Source organism: Blastocystis hominis (assembly GCF_000151665.1).
Source record: "Blastocystis hominis, Singapore isolate B (sub-type 7) whole genome shotgun sequence assembly, scaffold_23".
NCBI lineage: Eukaryota > Bigyra > Opalinata > Blastocystidae > Blastocystis > Blastocystis hominis.
Genome location: NW_013171831.1, coordinates 161,910 through 181,480, shown reverse-complemented (window position 1 = coordinate 181,480; position 19,571 = coordinate 161,910). Strand labels below are relative to the sequence as shown.

Here is a 19,571-nt window from a genome sequence, read left to right as displayed (position 1 = left end):
TCTATTGTCAAATCAAGATTGGTTCCTTGAACGCTCCATTCCAGCAATTATACATATATATAAATATGTATCCAACAAACACTCCATATCCATCCTCTCACTCCTCCTCAACAAAACATTCCTCCGTCTTGTACAGCAACATCTGAATCACCTGCATGTCCTTCAGAATATTCGTGTGCGCCGTCTTTCCAATCAGCGAATCCAGCGAGAAGTTCAAATTCTACATCGCATCCCTCTCTTCTCCCCCCACATCATAATACACGTCGAACTTTTTCACTTTCGTTTGACAGAATTCGCTTCGGAATTGCCGCCAAAACGAAGAAATCATTTCCTGGTACACTTCGCCCTCCACTCCTTCTGACAATAAAATCGCGGGATTCGTTTCGATTCGTTCCGAATGAAACGGAACGAATGTGTCTTGGAAGGACGAAAATAGGTAGAAATAATGGAATGACGATAAATCTGGGACATATGGCAAAAAAGGTCCCTACCCGAATTTTGGGACATTCGGTACAGAAGCGTGTTCCGCGGGTTTTTATCGTCTTTCAGCAGCAATTCGTCCACCAATTGCGACGAATTCACGAATGCCAAAAATCGGGACCCCCAGTCGATCGACCGTTTCGAAAATGTAACGCCGCAATGCGGAGCGTTCAGTGACAAAAACAGGTGGAAAAATTGAGTGTAGGGGGTCAGCAGGGGGTTTCGAAACGCCAATCGGAGAATTAGGGCCCCTACCGAATGTCCCAAAAAGGAGATTCGGCGCAGATTCTGCCGTGACTGGAGTTTCAGCGCCTGGAGATGGCCGCTGATTTCCTGAGCCACTTTGGAGGCCAACACGACGAGCGATTTTTCCATCGAATTCGCGCAGGATTGCAGCGCAACGACTTTCAGCGCGGGGTATTTCAAGTTCAGCAGCGAAATGATGCGATGCATATCCGCGGGAGACGCCTAGCGGTGAGAGAAACGCCCGGAGAAAACGCGAAACCCGTGGAGGACGAAGAGAACGTGGAGAGAAGGAGGGTTTGGGTCCATTAAACAATAGGGACATCGGCGAACATTACTCAGATTAATATGGGCACATCTCCGATTGGGACAGGTCCATTGGGAGAGCGTGCCGTTGCTATTGGGTGAGTTTTGAACCGAAGTGTCCGTTTTTCCATAACGGTCAATCAACAATAGGGGACATGACGCCAAAACGCCGTCTTCGAGGGAAGAAACGACCAAACTATCGTCATGAATCACGTTTTCCGCGATGGTGTCGCTGAAGTCAAGGGAAGAACAATCAAAAATACCTAAAATAGGCACTATTTCGGACAGTTTCAAAGAGTGTTTTGTGTTCCTTCAACACATCGTGCGTCTAGTGCGTCATCGAAATTGCGCGGGTTTCTACTTCGCCGCTCAAATCCAGCAGACTCAAACGATTCAACAGAATGAAACGGCTGTAGAAATCGCGCAGATTTCGGTCATGCTCCCGATGCATCATTTCCACCATTACCCCGATGCACTCCCCGATTACCGCGGTTAACGTGTCATGCAGCTCCCACAGCTGCTGCGAGCAGTGGGAGATTTCCGCGGTTAACTGCTTCGAAAAGGAAACGCCGATTTGCTTCAAATCGCTTTGTCCCAATTCCACCCAATCATCTGCCGACAACGAGCGACGCATGTCCCGCGGGGAATCGTCATTTTTCCCGGGGGACAAAATCATGGGGATTCTGTCGGGAGAGTCCCGCGGGGAATCATCGCTTTTGGAAGGAGAAAAAATAGCGGGAATTTCGTGAAGCGACTCCCGCGGGGAATCGTCATTTTTGCCGGGGGATAAAATCATGGAAAGTTCGGAAGGCGCGTTCCGCGGGACATCGTCATTATTGGCGGGAAGCCGAATTTCGGGGATTTCGAAGGAAAATTCCCGCGGTTCCATGAGTTCGGCCAGGGAGTCGCGGAACGCGGGCTGGAACCGCGGGGATCCGCAAGGACTGTAGAAAGGATCGGAAGGTGGAAACGGAGAAGTGGGGGAATGAAGGGAACTGGGAAATGCCGAGTGTTTGAATGAGTTGGAAATCGGGGCTTTTTTTGCCATTTTCGAATTCGATGGAAAGGGGGAAACGGCTTCCTGGATGGGTTTGGAAAAAGGCCTGATTTTTGTCAAGGGGTTGGTGGAATCAGTGGAAACGGTGGAAACAGTGGAAACAGTGGGGTAATGGCGGACGATGCGTTCGATGGAATTCGCGAGATTGGTGAAGGAATTCTGCAGGAAGGAAACGAACAGCGAGGAAAGCGCCTCGAATTTGCACTCGATCGCTTTGTAGCTCTACGCGGTCGATCGACTCCGCCAAGCAAACGTCGCAGTCGTCGAATAAAAACCCGTCCAGCGGCTGCGGGTCGGTCAGAAGCTCGTTTGTGGGGCTCAAAATCGTTTGATGATAGCGGAAATCCATCAGGGAGCACGTGAACACGCCGCGGAGCTCGCACAGGCCTTGCTGGGAGAAGATGAGGCGGAGGTAGTGCAGAACGGAATTGTCTCCGATGTTGGAAATCGAAATCGTCTGCGAACCGATGAACTAAATGGGACATCAATGGGGGATGCTTACGGTCGCTTTTTCGGCGTAGGCGGAGACTTTCTTCTCATTCTTGATGGGTTTGTGATAAAATAACTCGACGGTGAACTCCAGGGAGGAATTATCCATGTGCTGATAGGGAACTTCCACTCGCCAGCAGCACGATTCGCGAAGAGAAGCTTCCTCCCCTGCATAGCGGATGAGGAGATTCCTAGATACGAATGCATTCTCCTCCACATCCACAGAACAAGGTTTGTAATACATTTCAGAATCGGGTATCTCGTGATTAGCCGCACAAGATCACGCTTACAATACGATTGTTACAAAGGTTGGCTTTTTGATAGGGTCTTGAGTCGCAAAACATAATGCGTCCAGATTCTTCTTGATTTAAGCAGACTCGGAAGAAATAGATGCTTTCTATCAAACATCACGTCCAAACCTACCCTTGCTGAAGCAGGCTCACATTTCGAAAAATGTCAAAATTCATGTAGACAACAAAAACAGCATTTAGCGACATGGTTCAACTCTAGGTCGCAATCACTAAATCCAGTTCGACAGCACGGCACTAAAGTAATACGAAGGGGGTTAGAAGGCGCTCTGCAAAGGATCGAGTCACAAAGGAATCAAAACTGATTCAAACAAACAGCAACGTAAAAAGACTATAAAAAGTACTGGAAATCAAACGGTTTCCGGTCAAACCACTTCTGCAAGTCTCTCACATTCACCACCAAGTCCGATCCCTATCCTTCACTCCCCCCCCTCATCACCCACAATCACATTCACTCGTATCGACGGCACCAAATCATTCTGCAGCAAATTCACCACCGCCCTCGCAGACATCCGCGTGCGCACCAACACCGTCAAATCCGCCAGCTGCGAGCTCGAAAACCGCTCCTGAATGTCCCGAAACAGCTTCAAAACGCGCATTCGGCACGCATTCGGCGGCAGCAGCCGGCACTGTAACACTATTCCTAATCGGAGAAACGGGGAAACCAACAGAGCTCGTTGTGGTGCATGTCGAAATCGAGGTTGGAGTCGTACTGATTGCAATACGACGAAATCACGTGGATCCCTTCGTTGAACTGAATCTCCTTCGCGCGTGCCGCGATTACCGCGATTCTACGCATCATCCGGTTTCTTCCACGTTTCCACTGTTCGGGAGAGAGGGCAACGCCCTTCGATTGGCAGACGTCCGCGACTTTTTTGACGGTTTCCTTCCACTTGGGCAGCGTATCGAAGTACTCGCAGAGCGCAAAATAGTCGCATTCCCGCGGGAGGATGTCGTCCCGCTCCATCAGGGCGCGGATGGACGACACACCGTCCTCCTGGAAGAGCTTGCAGTAGGACCGCAAAACCGCGGAATACGCGGTGTACTGGATCTTGACGGGCGTTTCGTCCTTCAGAAGGCGCTGTTCGTTGTTTGATTGGATGGTGTGGAACGTATCGATGCATTCGTTGTAGTAGCCGCCGAGGAACAAACCGTCCAATAAAAAGCTGTTCACGTCCGCGAAGCGGAACTTGTGCTGGGCGAAGGAGGCGAGGAGAGGCTCGGCTTTGTCGTGGAGGCCGCAGCAGAGGAAGGCGCGCGCCAGTTTGCCTTTGTAGATGTAGAGCGACTGGATGCGATGAGGGATGTACGGGGGCAGGCGTTGCAGAACCTCGCTGTCCTTCTTGGTGCTGCAGGCGTAGAGCAGCCAGAGGGTGGTCGATTCGGAGAGTTCGGGGAGCTGGGAGTCAGCGAGGAGGAAAAAGAAAGAAAACCAGATCATGGTCCATGCAGTATTCCACGAAGCCGATAGAACGCTGGAAGAGCTTCTCGCGGATGAAGGAGGCTACGATGTCCTCCACCTCCTATTTGTAAGCGGGGAAGACAATGAATGCAAAACCTGTGTCGTGAATTTTTGGTTTAAGTGAAGGATTTCGGAAGTCAGCATCTTTCTCTACACAATAAGAAGCAAACTCAGAGTCAAACCCTTTCTACGCTCAATTTCTTTGCTTTCAAGTCCGAAATGATCTGGGCCTTTGTTCTGACCTCCTCTGTTGGCGGATACTTTGCCATAATACGTCCCATCAGACCGCGTGAATCCTCAGAAAAATGGCGAACAGGGAATGCATGTAGAGGCAATCCAGAGTACGAAAAAGCATTCTGTCTCGTAAAACTCCCAAAGTCAAGAGATGACACACGTAAAACCGCTGGACAAATTCCTCGGACGATCTGGTGCTTGGAAGCCAAAATGAAATGTCTCGGAATTGCTGCGAACATGCGTTTTGGGAATGGAGCTCAATCGCGAAAACGGTTATTTGATCGTTGTGGCAGTGAGGACTACATGTTCTGTTTTTTCAGTCAGGAAACTATTTTTGAATGTCTCTTCACAAAATCCCGTTGTTAGGTTCACTGGCCTATATTGTAAGCAGCATTTTGAGCGACTTGAAATGTGTAGACCGAGGATTTGATCGGAATTGTAAGTGGCTATCGGTATGATGGAGAGCAAGTGATCCTTTTCGACATTCAAAACGATAGTTTTGTGTATTGTGATACGTCGCAAGTGCGACTCTATGGACAGGAGTTGGGAGGAAGCATAATCGATAGTTTGGTGCTGCCGTTCCTCGATTTCTATGCGCCAGTGAGTGTGAACCCAATTTCTGGAGAAAACGAGCGCCTAATTAATATGGCGTCTTGCTCGGAAAGTGTGGATGCGATTTGTGATCCAAGTCAGCCTCTATTCGCTGCTTCCTATCAAAATGTGCCTATTCTAACGCTAACTCCTGTATGTATCCTACGACTTGTGATAAAATCGCATAGGAAGACGAAAGTTTTCAATATCTGCGAAATATGCAGTCGTTCCCAACATCCATGTTTGATTGTCTTCTCATTTCCCTCCTTCCGTGCAAAGCGATTCCCTCTTCTCTATATCCCTATTTTTCTGAGCTCACTGTACGCACAGAGCATCCCCTGTTGAATCCATAGAAACCAATTTTCACATGCCCCATGACCCAATTGTTTATTTTTTGTCCCCATTCCACTTCCTCGAACGATGAACCCCCTAACCCAAACGAAGCTCCCTTCAAACGCCCCTACACGCTCTTCTCCCCACTCCACGACTCTCGATTCGGCAGTGAAACCTTTGCCGCGGGGGAGCTCGTCAACTCGGTGTGTGTCGAACAAACCAATCAATCCATCGTTTCCCTTCATCGGGCGTTTCATGTAGACAATCGAGTTCACCGCGGGGGAGTTCAGCTCGTTCTACACCTTGGCGGTTTCGCGCTGTTTCTCGGTGCTTTCTTACTATTTGGTACCTAATTCACTGGATGGGCCCAAATTACCCAATAGATCCTTCATGACCCAATTCTTGCTCAGAAATGGGCCCAAGCCATCGAGCACACCGAATCTCTCTGTGCCTGCGTCAACCATCTCTATCTCGACCCTCTTGTGAGCAATGCCTGTCTCGACCCTCTGTTGAGCATCTCGTCGATTCTCTAGTGCTGCTCTGCAGGGAGTTTCACGGGTAGTTACCACTTCAAAACCCCGTCACGTGCCATTCAGCCAATGGATTTGCAGACCGCGGAGGGAGAAACGCAGATCGACATTTCGGTTCCCCGCGTGCGGGAGATGGGCGTTTCATCGGCCAATGCGTACGTGGAGGCGAAATACTTTCAGTATCCGGTGTGCGGCGAAACGCCCTGGGATGATCTGCGATGCGTGCTGGATGACTCGGACGAGATGATCGCGGATTGCATTCAGCTGTTCGAGCGGAGTGGCGGCAAATTTAAAATCGCGCGGGAAAACGAATGGATCGAATTCCAAAAAAACGACCAAATTTTAAGTATTTATTTTTCTCTCACATTTCGACTCATTGTAAGACACTTCCTCACTCAATCTCAATCTCTTCCTCACCGCAGTGTACCACACTTCCAAATGGACCCCGCGGCTCATCCAGACCCTCTCTCAAGCCAGCGAAACTGCCCGCTTGCTCGTCCTCACCGACCAATCCTCTCTCGAGGGTTTCATCGCCTCGCTCGACGGCCGCGCCGCCATCATCCTCCATTTCCCGTGGGAATTCACTCCTTCCGAAACGCCCTGCGAGGAGATCGCGGCGTTCCGCGATTTTTCGTGCGTTTTCGCGAGCCCGCTCGCCGCTTCGCCGTCGCCGTTCGTCTCCTCCCCGCGGTATTTCCAAGTGTACCGGCAGACGGGTTTTCTGGACGTACGTGGAAACGTGGAACCGAGGATGTAGGCGGAGACGCTGTTCGCGTTTTCTCCGGTGTCGAGCGAGGTGAGCTGGCAGTTCGTGTCGTGCCAAAACAGCCGGTATTTGTGCGTGTGGCGCGAGCAGGTGGCGAGCGAGGTGGCGTTCTACCAGCAGATGGAGACGCTGAACGCGTTCTACGACGCTGTGCACGCGCACGGAGGTAGGAAGCCGCGCGGGCGGTCGGTTGATGAATAGTGTCGTTCGTGCCGCCGCTGTCCACCGTGCTGAGCGGCGTGCTCGCTATTGACCGCATCTGGGACGTTTTCGTAGAACTGGGGAAACGGGGTAACGCGCAGATGGTCGGGCCGTTCGATGAAACGCGTAGCGTCGCGCCGCATCCCGTGGAACAGAGCAGTTCCACCTATCTCACCATGTTGCTCCAGCAGTTTCACACTCTCTGGGACCTCGGTTTCTACTTTTCGTCCAATGAGTCGATCCTGATCGACGAAATTCCCGTGTTTTACGACGTTTCTCGGATCGTCTCGGTTTCTGGAATGACGGAAATCGACCAGAATTCCGCCGTCGCCGCCATCCAGCAGCTTTTCCCGCCTTCCGTCGCCGTTTTGAACCAGACTTTCCGCCTTCCCCGCTTCTTCCACGTCCAGCCCTTCGCGGGAGTTTCATGGCAGATCTTCGCCGGCGTGCCGCCCCTCGATCCCGCGGTTTTGACATGCGAAACGCTCGGGATCGACGAGCTGCTCGGCGAGTTTTCCTTCACCGAAATGCCGAAAACCGCGGGAATGGAGAAGGATCCCCGCGAAACTCCCGCGGCGGTGGGCGTTTCGGCGGGCGTGGAACCGGATCTCCGTCCTGAAACGCCCTCCGATGAGGGCGTTTCACCGAGAATGCGGGAAGAATTGCGCGTTGAAACGGCCGTCGAACCGAACGAATTCGATGGGGAGTTTCACTCGGAAATTCCCGCCAAAGACGAAGAAAAAGAATTCGAAACCGAATTCGAATTCGAAATCGAAAATCCGCACGAAATCAACACAAAATCCACCACCGAAACCGTGGAAACCGTGGAAACCATCGACACCCACTCCGAATCCGCGGTTCTTCTCTCCCCCAAGGACGAACCGCCCAATGAAACCGCCTTCTCCGAAACCGGCTTCTCGAAGGAGTTTCATTCCGTCCCCAGCCCGGGCGTTTCATTGGAGCCGGATTTCGAATCGGTGGGATCCCACTCTCCGTTTTCCAGCCAAGTGAACGCGCTGTTCCAGCAGGATTTCCGCGCGTCTTCGGTTCCCCGCGGTTATTCTTCTCCGTGGCGGCGGTCGCAGGACACGTTCGACGCGCTGTACGGTTCGGAAGAACCGCGGGGCTGGGAGGACGCGGAGGAAATGGAGGAGGAGCGTCGGAGCGTGTCGCTGCGGTCGCTGCTGAGCGAGGTTCCGGGGAAGGAGGGAACGCTGCGGCGGCGCGGGCGGCTGCTGTACCACGGGGACGAGGACGAGGACGTGCGGAACGCGGTGTGCATGGAGGCGGTGGCGGCGGCGGTGAGGCAGATCGTGGGGCTGTTGGGAAAGGAAGGGAAGGAGGAGGCCGCGGGGGAGCTGCGAGAGAGCATGATGGGGATGGGGAAGCAGGGAGAGAAGAGCACGGTGATGGAGATGATTCCTGAGGAGAGCGCGGGAGGAGAAGCTGGCGGAGAAGAGGAGGGAGGATTGTGGAATACGGGGTGTGGAAAGGATTCGTTGGGTGTTTGTTGGAGAAATGAGACTTTTGGGAGAGTGTGGGGGGAGGAGGAAGAGGAAGAAAAAAAGCATGGAGCGGAAGAGGCAGAGTGGTACATACCATAAAATGGGTGGAATTACCCTTTTCGTTCCTTTTCTTTGTTGTTTACTGTACTTTGCTCTCCAAGTATATGCTTCACATAGTTGGAGCAGACAACTGTCACCTACAAAGCAAGTAGGTTTTTATGGTCTCCCTTTATTCTTATGAGTTCGGTATCCAATATTTTATTGGCCAAAGTGAAAACGCTGCTCCGTTAGCTGATTTTCCCGTTTCACAGCAATGGAGGGCGGAAATATCTTCCCCCTTAATCCATCAAAATAGCGGTGTTATAGTACAACAGGAAAGCTCTGCAAACACTTCTCATGCGCCAGTTGGTAATATAATATTGATCTTTGAATTGTAGGTGGTAATACACAACAAACAGATATTTATACCGGTGAAAAACATCAACCTTCAGGAGTTGTCGATTCCTCGTTGCCTTCCTCCGTTTCTCGTTCTATGTTTCATTCAAAATACTCGGCCAGTCAAATTGCCGATTCGAATTCCGATTCCGATTCCGATTCCGATTCCGATTCCGGTTCTGTTGCTTCCCCTCCACATGACGCTTTTCCTTCTAAAACCATTCAGTTCAATTTCGGTCCTGGAGGTCTTGCGAACAAATTTTTCGGACTGATAAGCTGCTACGTGATCGCGGCTCTCACAAATGCGACCCTGATCTGTAATCCTTTTTCGAACTTACCATTCAGTTCCTCCATCTTATCCTCTCACTTCTCTTTTCAACGTAACGGACCTTTCGAACCATCCCGTCCCTATTCTTGAAGCTCCTCGCTCCATCAAGCGGTCCAATCTTCGAATGATCAATATTTGCTTTGGAACGAAATCGAAAGTCGTGCAGAAACTCATTTCTCAGCCGATTACTTCGGTTTTTAACGAAAGCCACATCATTTTAACCACAAATTGTCCGCTGTTTGCATGGCTCCCTTACTACAACGAAACATACAACGCGCTTGTGCGTTTAGGATTTCTTGAAGATCGACCGTTCAAATCTGTTCACCCCTCGATCCACGGGTTCAACGTTCTTTCTTATGTGACGAGAAACCATTTCGTGTTCAGTGAGGAAATCTTGAAAACAGTGCGAGAACGAAGAGAACGGATGGGAAGTAATAAGCCTTGCGTTGGATTTCATATTCGAATGGGCGATCGAAACTCGGATTTTGTGGAATATCGATCGTTCTTGTTCACAAAGGATATCATGTCTTTTCTGAAATGTTCGATCTTCGATCTATATCCAAAAGCGTCGATTTATATAGCTTCCGATTCGAATTTTGCAAAAGGAATTATATTGAATAACACAATGAATCATGAGGTATTTTCATTCACTCAAAAAGCAACTCATTCTGACTCTGCATTCAAATCAAGGAAAGGAAACGATATAGTAAAAGAATTATTTTATGAATTATTGACTATGGGTTCTTGTGATGCACTGGTGGGAACGTATCGCAGTTCCTTTACGTTTTTGGCTTCATCCTTCCAAGGGAAAGTTCCCTATTTGGTGACTCGTAATTCGAAGTGTTTTTTACCATCTTCCTTACATTTTGGTTAATTTGTTGATATTTGGGTAGATAGTCTGACTCTGTGCACATACGCATACATAAACATTGTGTATATAGTATTGTTTGTTTTTAGACGAAATGTTGTCTATACTCTCGATAATATCGTTTTCTATCGAATACACACAAAAATGTATATGAATGGATTTTAAATCATGAGTTTTCAGTGAGTATAATGTTGATTGTAAAGAATAGTATAAGGAAGTTAGAAACGAAATGCTAAATATCATTCAAATAGCTTTTATTTTACTTTAAGATTGTAGTATAATATGAATAAGAATTAGTTGTGTTAGAGAATAAGTGTTGAAAGCAATTCAGAATACGTATATATCATGTATAACACTTTTTTATATTGAAATGATAATAGACAAAAAGGCGAATCTTTTCACATAGAATATACATATATATATATAATGCCTGCAGTTTGATAATCACAAAAATACGTTGAAATTATAATTGGATGATCTGGTAATGAAATGAATATGTATTAATGTGCTTTGACAGGTATAATAAATCAAATTGTATTTCCATTTGCAAATACTCTGATTCCTTTTTTACTGTTCAATATTTCAAAGAAATAAAAATAGAAGTAGTAGATACTTCTTAATACTATGCTGATCAACTGTAATAAAGCAACAGACATTCAATATTATCTGTGTATTATCACTCACATAGGATAATGATTATGATTGAATATCCAAGAGAATACATAGAACCGTTAGTTTGTTTTTCGTGTAGTCGTCATTCAATATATATAAGAAAATAAACTTATCCTATATATATATATATATGATACAATTGCACAAAGTCTATAGATGCCATAAGCAGATTACCAGAGACAACACTAAATTATTGAATACTATAACTATTTATAATATGTACTATATTGCTTATAGTTTATATAAGTATTACGTGAATTTGAACGCGTTTGATTTTAATCGCAACTTGAAACGTAAAGCACTTATATATATATATAATATATTAATATTTGCATTAATTTATATCAAAGTGTGTCGTATTGATCATCAAAGAGAAAAAGGGATGAAAAAAAGAAAAAATACCCTTGATGAAAGTACTGGTTTTTCATATTTTTACCTCTTTTGATGTAAAACATTGTCGATTTTGTCAATTCGGTTATTAGCAACTATCATATTGGGAATTCTATATTTCAGAACGTGCAAGGGCGTGAAGTTAAAGAAATGAAAGTGGATGGCTGGATTTTACTCATATTGAGTAATAGAGAATGTGTATTATTGAAATTCAATAATGGAGTATTCATGAATCAAGGATTTGTGGTCAATGACCAGAAAGTGTTGAAAGTGTTTGGAAATCATCAAATTGGTGCTATTTCACATAATGAAGAAGAACAATCCATAGAAATAGTGGAAGAAGGAATCGTGGATTTGGATCATGGAAGTCGATTTGAAGGCTTGGTATTGACAGAAAAAGAAAAATTAGGTAAAATTGGAATTCCATTTGGATATGGTGAAATGTATGATGATGATGGAATCTTGGTGTACAAAGGCATAATGATCAATTGGAAACGATTTGGATATGGAACGAGTTATCATGATAATGGAGCGATTGAATATGAAGGATATTGGTGTGATGATAAGCGATTTGGAAGTGGAAAAGTGTATAATCGCAAAGGTATATTAGTGAATGAATGTGAATGGTATAATGGAATTGAAAGTGATATCGATGAAGAATATGAAGGAGATGGCTCAGAACCACTGAATATCGGAATCAAACATTTGAAACTGACTGAGAATTGTGTATTGGTTGATTGGGATGTTTCATTGTTGTATAATTTGGAATCAATCGAAATCGGCGATGAATGTTTTGAATCAGTGAGAACATTCAAAATCGATGGATTGAATCGATTGAAAACTATCAAAATCGGTAAGAACTCTTTTACAAAATCGAGATATTACAAAGGAAAAGATAAATCAAAATCATTCCACATATTGAATTGCGAATGCTTGCAATCGATTGAAATTGGTGCGTTCAGTTTCAGTGATTTTGGTGGCGAATTTGAATTACATAATTTGAAATCATTGAAATCAGTCAATATAGGAAAAATTGAAAACGAGTCATGTAACTTCTTTCGGAGTTCCTTTATTATTCGAGGTATTATAATATAAATATGTATACTAATTGACCCTATAGATCTTCCTTCATTACAATCAATTGAATTAGGCTATCAAACTTTTTTTAGATCATTATCAATTATAATTGAAAGTATATATTGTGTATTATTATGTGAAACGGATAGATCTTCCTTCATTACTATTCATTAATTTAGGATTTCAGTCTTTAGTTGGTCAAAATGATGAATCATGTTCATTAACAATGCGAAGTATTTATTCAATTGATTTCAATTGAAACTAGATCTTCCTAATCTATCATCTATTACAAGTGTAAAAGGTAGTTTTTATAATCCACGAACTGTGATAATGGAAAGTATATAAACGAAATGATAATGACTTGTTATAGATATTCCAAATATAGAAAGAGTGAGTCTACCTGATTCATTTATGAGAATTCAGAACAAATTAATAACAAGTATATTTATATCAAAAGAATTGATATTTATAGATATATCTCGAATACTTGAACTTAATCTATAAGATTAGCACGAAGATTTTAGCAGCAATCCATAATGTTGAGTAGTAATAGTAGTTTGTTATATTTCACGTTTACCACTACATATTCTATAGTCCTATATCAATTTATCTGTACTCACCATATGTTGATAGAATTAATCTACGTGTATTATTTTATGTCCGTTATATAATAATATATACAAACTATTCATTCAATGGAAATCACCAAATTGGAAATAAGCCTTGCGTTGGATTTCATATTCGAATGGGCGATCGAAACTCGGATTTTGTGGAATATCGATCGTTCTTGTTCACAAAGGATATCATGTCTTTTCTGAAATGTTCGATCTTCGATCTATATCCAAAAGCGTCGATTTATATAGCTTCCGATTCGAATTTTGCAAAAGGAATTATATTGAATAACACAATGAATCATGAGGTATTTTCATTCACTCAAAAAGCAACTCATTCTGACTCTGCATTCAAATCAAAGAAGGGAAACGATATAGTAAAAGAATTATTTTATGAATTATTGACTATGGGTTCTTGTGATGCACTGGTGGGAACGTATCGCAGTTCCTTTACGTTTTTGGCTTCATCCTTCCAAGGGAAAGTTCCCTATTTGGTGACTCGTAATTCGAAGTGTTTTTTACCATCTTCCTTACATTTTGGTTAATTTGTTGATATTTGGGTAGATAGTTTGACTCTGTGCACATACGCATACATAAACATTGTGTATATAGTATTGTTTGTTTGTTTTTAGACGAAATGTTGTCTATACTCTCATAAATACCGCTATCTAAACACTAATAGTGTTGAAAGGGAAGAATTCCGACATACATATACATCCCGACATATTTGAACCGTTATTTAAGTAAGAAAACCACAGTTTTTCTGTATATTCTTTTGTTTTTTTTGTGGATCAATGTCTGACCATTGGATTGTAGTCTCTTTTGAGCATTCCTGAGGCGTAGGTCACTCGTGATTGGATGCAGGAAGTTATGGGAGAGCAGTTCCCTGACGACGAGGAAGAATTCCAGAACGCTCTCCGCAACGGAGAGGTTATTTGCAGACTTGCCAACATTATTCGTCCTGGAAGTGTTCGTAAGGTAAGTTTACGCTTCTTTTTTGAATCTCAGATCAATCACGGTGCTGTATTTTTGGAGCGCGAGAACGTTAGCGCTTTCATTTCCTTTGCCCGAAGCATCGGCTGCCCCGAGATGGATTTGTTCTGTGTGAACGATCTGTACGAGCTGAAGAACTTCAAGAAGGTGTGCATGTGTATCCTCAGTGTGGGAAGATACTCTGCATCGGTGGAAGAGTTTGAGGGTCCCTATTTCATTGGTGGTAAGATGACCTACAACCGCCAGGGCGAGGTGGAGCGTGTGGTTCTGGACACCACAAGCGAAAATCCTATCTGTCCCACCTGCCACAAGCCAGTCATGTTCACTGAGCGCTTCACCGCTCTGGGCGAAGTGTACCACAAGCTTTGCTTCAAGTGCCTGAACTGCGGCAACATCATCGGCGGCGGCGACTACTGCGACCACAATAACAAGCCGCTGTGCCCGAAGTGCTACGAGCAGCTGTACGGCACCCGTCCGAACAAGGCGGAGTACAGCGCGAAGGGCTCGTACCGCGTGGAGGAGAACGAGCGCCACACGCCGGTGCTGAGCAAGAACGCGGAGGCGATGCGCGATCTGTTCAAACCCACGGTGGTGAAGTGCGCCACCTGCGGAAAGACGGTGTACCCCGCCGAGATGGTCACCTTCCACGGACAGTCCTACCATAAACTGTGCTTCGTGTGCGTGCAGTGCGGACACTCCATCGCGCAGGGAGAGCAGTTCGAGAGAGATGACAAGCCCTATTGCAAGGCCTGCTATAAGAAGCTGCCCGCGTTCAAGCTGGAGGCGCCTGCGAATTAGTAGATGGATGATGTGATAGTTTTTGTTTCATGGAGTGTTTGTTCGATAAAGAAGAAGAAAGGTAATTTTCGTTTTTTTAGAGAGAAGAAAATGAGAAAATGACGAACACGGAATTCGTGTGGGATCGCGAGTATACAAGCAGGATGGGTGCGAAGTAGATCGATGTTTGTGATTTGCCCGTTTTGCCAGAAAAAAGGGATGACGGTCACGAAAAGGGTATTGGGAGCTGGGTCATATCCATCACCTCGTTAGCTAGTTTGTACCCTTCATGATAGATACTTTTGCTCGATTGCTCTGTTTTTCTTCTTCCCCCCTTTGTTTTGGATCGGACTCTGCCTCCCTTCACTCAAAGACGTGTTTACATCATCGAAGGCATGATATGAAAGATTCCATTACTGTCCACATTGCAAACAGTATCTTGGGAAAAGCCAGATCCTTCATTCTGCAGGCCATTAGTCGAATTCTTAAATAAATAAATATACTCTATCGAAAGGACACGCTATTTGTTCCATCAAACAAATGCTTAAGCTTATACTCTTTGCCACTTTCTTTGTGTGCTTGTCGGCCAGCTGCATGACAATAGAAGGCCCTAAGGATATTCTCATTAATCAGCCACATTACTTATGTATGACGATTAATGGAAAGGAGCGTTCCGTTTTTAACCCGAGGGTGGATCAGTATGGTCGGTACATATATAAAGGACGTACATACCGTTTTTTGTGTTTTTAACTCTCTAGTGTATAAGGCAGTCAATGATAAGCAAGCCGACAACGTCTATGTCCAGCTATCACTTTCTTCAAAAACGTACGACGAAAGGAACAATATCACGCAATACTCGATTCCGAAGCTGTATACTGGATCCCTTGCTAATAATGGCGTTTTCAACATTATGACTGCCATTATCACGTTGGACAAAGGCGTTGTGCAAAGCATTGCATGGGATGATAACTGCAACACTTGCCTGACGAACTGCTACGACAACTCCGTGCTAAAGAACGGCACTGATCTGGTTCTGATCACAGACAAAACGGAGACGTACAATGTCTATAGTGGGAAGAATTGCTACAACACAAAGGCTGACTGTGACAAAGATGGCGCAAACTGTGATCTGCAGATCTACGTCGTGTGGTCAGGCAGTGATTCGAAGGGCCGAGTCTTCGAGAGCAGCAATGTCCGCATGACGCGTTTCCAATCCGGTTCGATTGAATCGATCATCCACACTCTGTAACTAGTTTCCTCTTTGTTCAAACAAACAATCCAAATGAACTCGATCGTCTGCTCCTGTTTCTCCCGGAATTCTCGCTTGATTCGGGCTTGCTTCTCCAGCTTCGCCGCGCGGCGCTTCTCGCCGTATTTGCTCAGCTCGGGCTTTCCCTCCTTCACTACCACGTACACGTTCGAGTACGAGCGTTTCTTCATGCCCATGTGGCCTCGTCCCTTGATGTCCAGACGCTTCTTCAGGAAGGACGTGCCCACGCAGATCGAAGAAATCACGAGCTCGCTGGGCTGCAGACCGTAGCGAATGCTCATCAAATTGCTCGCGTTGTGGATCACCTTGTCCAGAGGATATTGCTTCTTGTTGCAGAAACGAAGCTGCTGGAGAGCGTCCGTCACGGGCATTCCGTTCACGAGACGGGCTATTTGCACCATACGGCGTGTACGAATTGGCATTGGACGAGACTTGGTAAACGCCATGCGCGGACCGTTATTCAGCTCTGCCTGCTTCTGTTTGATTGGGTCGACAACTGTGAGCGCCGTTGTCTAGAGAATAACGATAACAATGCAGAATCTACAGACTTCTCGTATCGCTTTGTAGACTTCGAAAAAGATCGTATGAATGGAGAAAAGGTATTCACTCCTGCCGACAGAAATGGTACCGAAGTGGAAACTGCCAGCGGTCGCAGGTATTCACACATCGATGAAAAACTCCGTGTCAGAGATCCTGGTTTGACAAACTGACCCAAACGAAACATATTGATAGAGTCTAGAATAGGAAACCTGAACCAATGAAAATGGTTTTGAAAGTGGATTTCTGTGTACAATGAGGTTTCTGGCAATCGTGAAACAGCTCTTTATTTTATGATTTTTCTCAACTCTTGACCATGGCTACTCTATTTCAATTCTCGCTGGATGATGAATCGTATTTTGGGCAGTATAAGGAGATGAAGTGTCTAATCAAGGATACGTTTGGTTTTGGAAGAGTATGAACCGTTTAGTCCTTCTGACTTTGTTGTTCATGAAATCGACGAGAATCAAATCGAGGCCGACACATTTGATACGGAAATACCTCCGTTACCAGAAATGGCTCCTGCGCTTGACGAAGACCGAAGTGAACCATCAAAACGTTTGTTCCATGTATTATATATCAAGATTAGCGGTGGATAACTACTGTGAGTATTCTGACACCCTTCGACAGAGCATCGAATCGTTTTCTCTGTTGTGTAAATCTCCCAAGTTCGAGGAAAAGCGTGAATTTGCTCTCCCATCAGGTCAGAAATTGCCTCCAAATGTGTTGAAAGAGCTTTCTGTACACATTTTGTTGTGTTATTTGATTTGATTTAGTTCCAGTTCCCTTACATATCCATTCAGAGTCGATCTGGATCGATCGAGATCCAACGAAATCCAAACATGGACGAGTTAGAGAGTTTGCTTGGAGAATCGGAAGCACTCTCAGTGCTCCAGTTTATCCTCCAGTCTCGACTTGATAAGGAAGATGATTCAAAGCACATGTACACATTACCTCCTCAGGAAGATAAGGAGAAACGCCGTCAACTGCACTTATTTTTCAAAAAGAAATACCCGTTCATTCATACCTCTACCAGTCAATCCAGTATTGTTCTCTCCACACAGCGAGTAGAGTCGACATCTCCCTTTCACATAGAGTTTGAAACGAAATCGCAATCGAAGAGAACCTTCGAAACGAACAGAGGTTTCCTTTCATGGAATCCTGCGATTTGTACTCAAGAAAACGAACATCGAGCTCTTTTCTCTTAAATCGCGTCTTTGCCAGCTTCTCCACATCCACGAGCGTGCTTTAGCCTTTGCGGGCATCAAAGATAAAAAGGCCGTTACCACACAGTTTGGCACTGTCCGCAATATCACGGCAGATCAACTGCTGGCGGCTTGCTCGCAGCTTCGCGATGTTGAAGTCGGCGGGTTCTCGTATGTTTCGAAAGAAATCGAAATAGGGCAGTTATGGGGAAACAGATTCATCTTGACATTGCGAAACGTTTCTTGCTCGTGGAAGGACTGCGTTCAAAACTTGAAAGCGATGAATCGCTTGGGGTATTTGAATTACTTTTATGAAAATTGAAACAAAGATTTGTGAACTATTTTGGAACGCAACGACTTGGACAGCGAGATGAATCCTCGAGCATTCCTTCCCAAATAGGGTGTTATCTGCTCCAAAAGCAATGGGGAAAGGCAGTTCGTCTCTTCTTGGAGCCCAGCGCCGTGTTTACAGTTCGTTTGATCCTCTCGATTCATACTCAGGACGACAATTCCATCGAATCTCTTCAGCTGTTCCACGAAGGAGACATCAAAGGAGCGATTAAACACTGTTCCATTTCCTCATATGTCTTGCTTGCCATTCTTCGCGTAGCTCCCACTTTGCATCTAAACATTCCAGACGATCAATCGATTCGGCTATGACAACTTCAAGCAGCAGTTCGACGATCCATCTTCTCAGCAATCCGAGCTTTTCCTGTCCATTCTGCGCGCGATTCCCTCTGAACAGCTCACCTTCTACGTCAAAGCCTTCCAATCGCTGCTCTTCAACAAGGTTCTGCAGTGGCGAGTCCAGCACTTCCACGAAGCAATTCTCCCAGGCGATGTATTTCTCCACGAAGACTCGCTCGCTTCGGAAGGCTGCTTGCGTGAGGTTGTGTTGCCTCTCTGCGGATACGATGTGAAGCTTCCCTCGAACGAAGTGGGCGAGTACTATGATCGGATCTTAAAAGAGACGGTGGGCTGGGGAATGGAAGGTTTTCAGAAGGATTCATCGCCGGTAGAGCAGGAAGTCTCTCTCCAATGTGTAGTTTGTTCTGCCTGGGTCGTATCGATGCATTGCTGCGCAGCCCCTCGAACTGTGCGGAGGCGTGGAAACCTTGGAAGCGATTGAGTCCCTTGATGAAAACCAGGCTGTCGCTTCTCCGTTCGATTTGAAGCTTTCCTTCTGTCTACGCAAAGGACTATACGCCACAACGATGATAACCGAGCTGACGAGTGGTGGATGCAGCCAGTAATATCTGGTATTAGTATATTACCAGTATATTTTATACTATTTGGATTCTCCTCATCTTCTTAACGTGTTTGAAACAAACAAGATACAAACATCAAGCTGGTAAACAAATAAACGAATAAACAAATAAAGGAGTTATTAAAGGGAGGGCGAGTTTACATCGAGTCACTCATCGAAGGGGTACTGTTACTAGAGATCTCTTCCATATTGTTACAGGAATCACTCGAAGAAGAATAACGACAAGAAAAATCATCGGAATCATAAAATTGAGGATTAGAAAAGGAAAAGGTGTGACTCTCAGATTTGGACTCAGTTTCGCTGGTGGACTTGGTAGAATTAGACGCACACGAATCATTATCACTAGAAACAGATTTGGAGCTTGCAGTTCCGATAGAACTAGCACCCATACAAGTACTGGTACCACATTCAACAACAGTACTTTGTAAAGGATTCTGCATAGACTTAATCAAATCTGGTGAAACTTGGACATATATATTTTCTCCCCTTAAGCGCATATCGGTAATACATTTCAGTTCTTGGACACTCATTCCAGGGTGCAAACTACAACTGAGGTATGGGGAGCTCAACCCACGTTGGGATTTTGGGATCGACAGAGTCTACAAAAAAACAAAACTGGTTAGGAGTAAGGACTTT

General features: G+C 45.3%; 5 protein-coding genes; 3 read left to right on the top strand and 2 right to left on the bottom strand.

Moving 5' to 3' along the window:
• Positions 1 to 97: 97 nt before the first annotated feature.
• Positions 98 to 1,663, bottom strand: GSBLH_T00006567001 (uncharacterized protein; the record flags this gene model as incomplete). Its single annotated transcript, XM_013041682.1, has 6 exons — positions 98 to 220; positions 251 to 462; positions 492 to 948; positions 1,006 to 1,261; positions 1,293 to 1,357; positions 1,391 to 1,663. 6 exons carry the CDS (start codon positions 1,661 to 1,663, stop codon positions 98 to 100), a joined length of 1,386 nt encoding a protein of 461 aa, XP_012897136.1.
• Positions 1,664 to 7,101: 5,438 nt separating this feature from the next.
• On the top strand, positions 7,102 to 8,604 carry GSBLH_T00003019001 (uncharacterized protein; the record flags this gene model as incomplete). Its single annotated transcript, XM_013041681.1, has 1 exon — positions 7,102 to 8,604. The coding sequence occupies one exon, from the start codon at positions 7,102 to 7,104 to the stop codon at positions 8,602 to 8,604; it is 1,503 nt and encodes a 500-aa protein (XP_012897135.1).
• A 5,140-nt stretch (positions 8,605 to 13,744) lies between these two features.
• GSBLH_T00003018001 (uncharacterized protein) lies at positions 13,745 to 14,708 on the top strand (the record flags this gene model as incomplete). XM_013041680.1 has 1 exon in its annotated part: positions 13,745 to 14,708. One exon carries the CDS (start codon positions 13,745 to 13,747, stop codon positions 14,675 to 14,677), a length of 933 nt encoding a protein of 310 aa, XP_012897134.1. The 3' UTR covers positions 14,678 to 14,708.
• Positions 14,709 to 15,793: 1,085 nt separating this feature from the next.
• GSBLH_T00003017001 (uncharacterized protein) lies at positions 15,794 to 16,593 on the bottom strand (the record flags this gene model as incomplete). The annotated part of the gene is made up of 2 exons (XM_013041679.1): positions 15,794 to 16,438; positions 16,471 to 16,593. 2 exons carry the CDS (start codon positions 16,591 to 16,593, stop codon positions 15,794 to 15,796), a joined length of 768 nt encoding a protein of 255 aa, XP_012897133.1.
• A 320-nt stretch (positions 16,594 to 16,913) lies between these two features.
• Positions 16,914 to 18,921, top strand: GSBLH_T00006566001 (tRNA pseudouridine synthase D; the record flags this gene model as incomplete). Its single annotated transcript, XM_013041678.1, has 6 exons — positions 16,914 to 17,204; positions 17,246 to 17,530; positions 17,559 to 17,962; positions 17,998 to 18,274; positions 18,306 to 18,683; positions 18,715 to 18,921. The coding sequence occupies 6 exons, from the start codon at positions 16,914 to 16,916 to the stop codon at positions 18,919 to 18,921; spliced, it is 1,842 nt and encodes a 613-aa protein (XP_012897132.1).
• Positions 18,922 to 19,571: the final 650 nt, after the last annotated feature.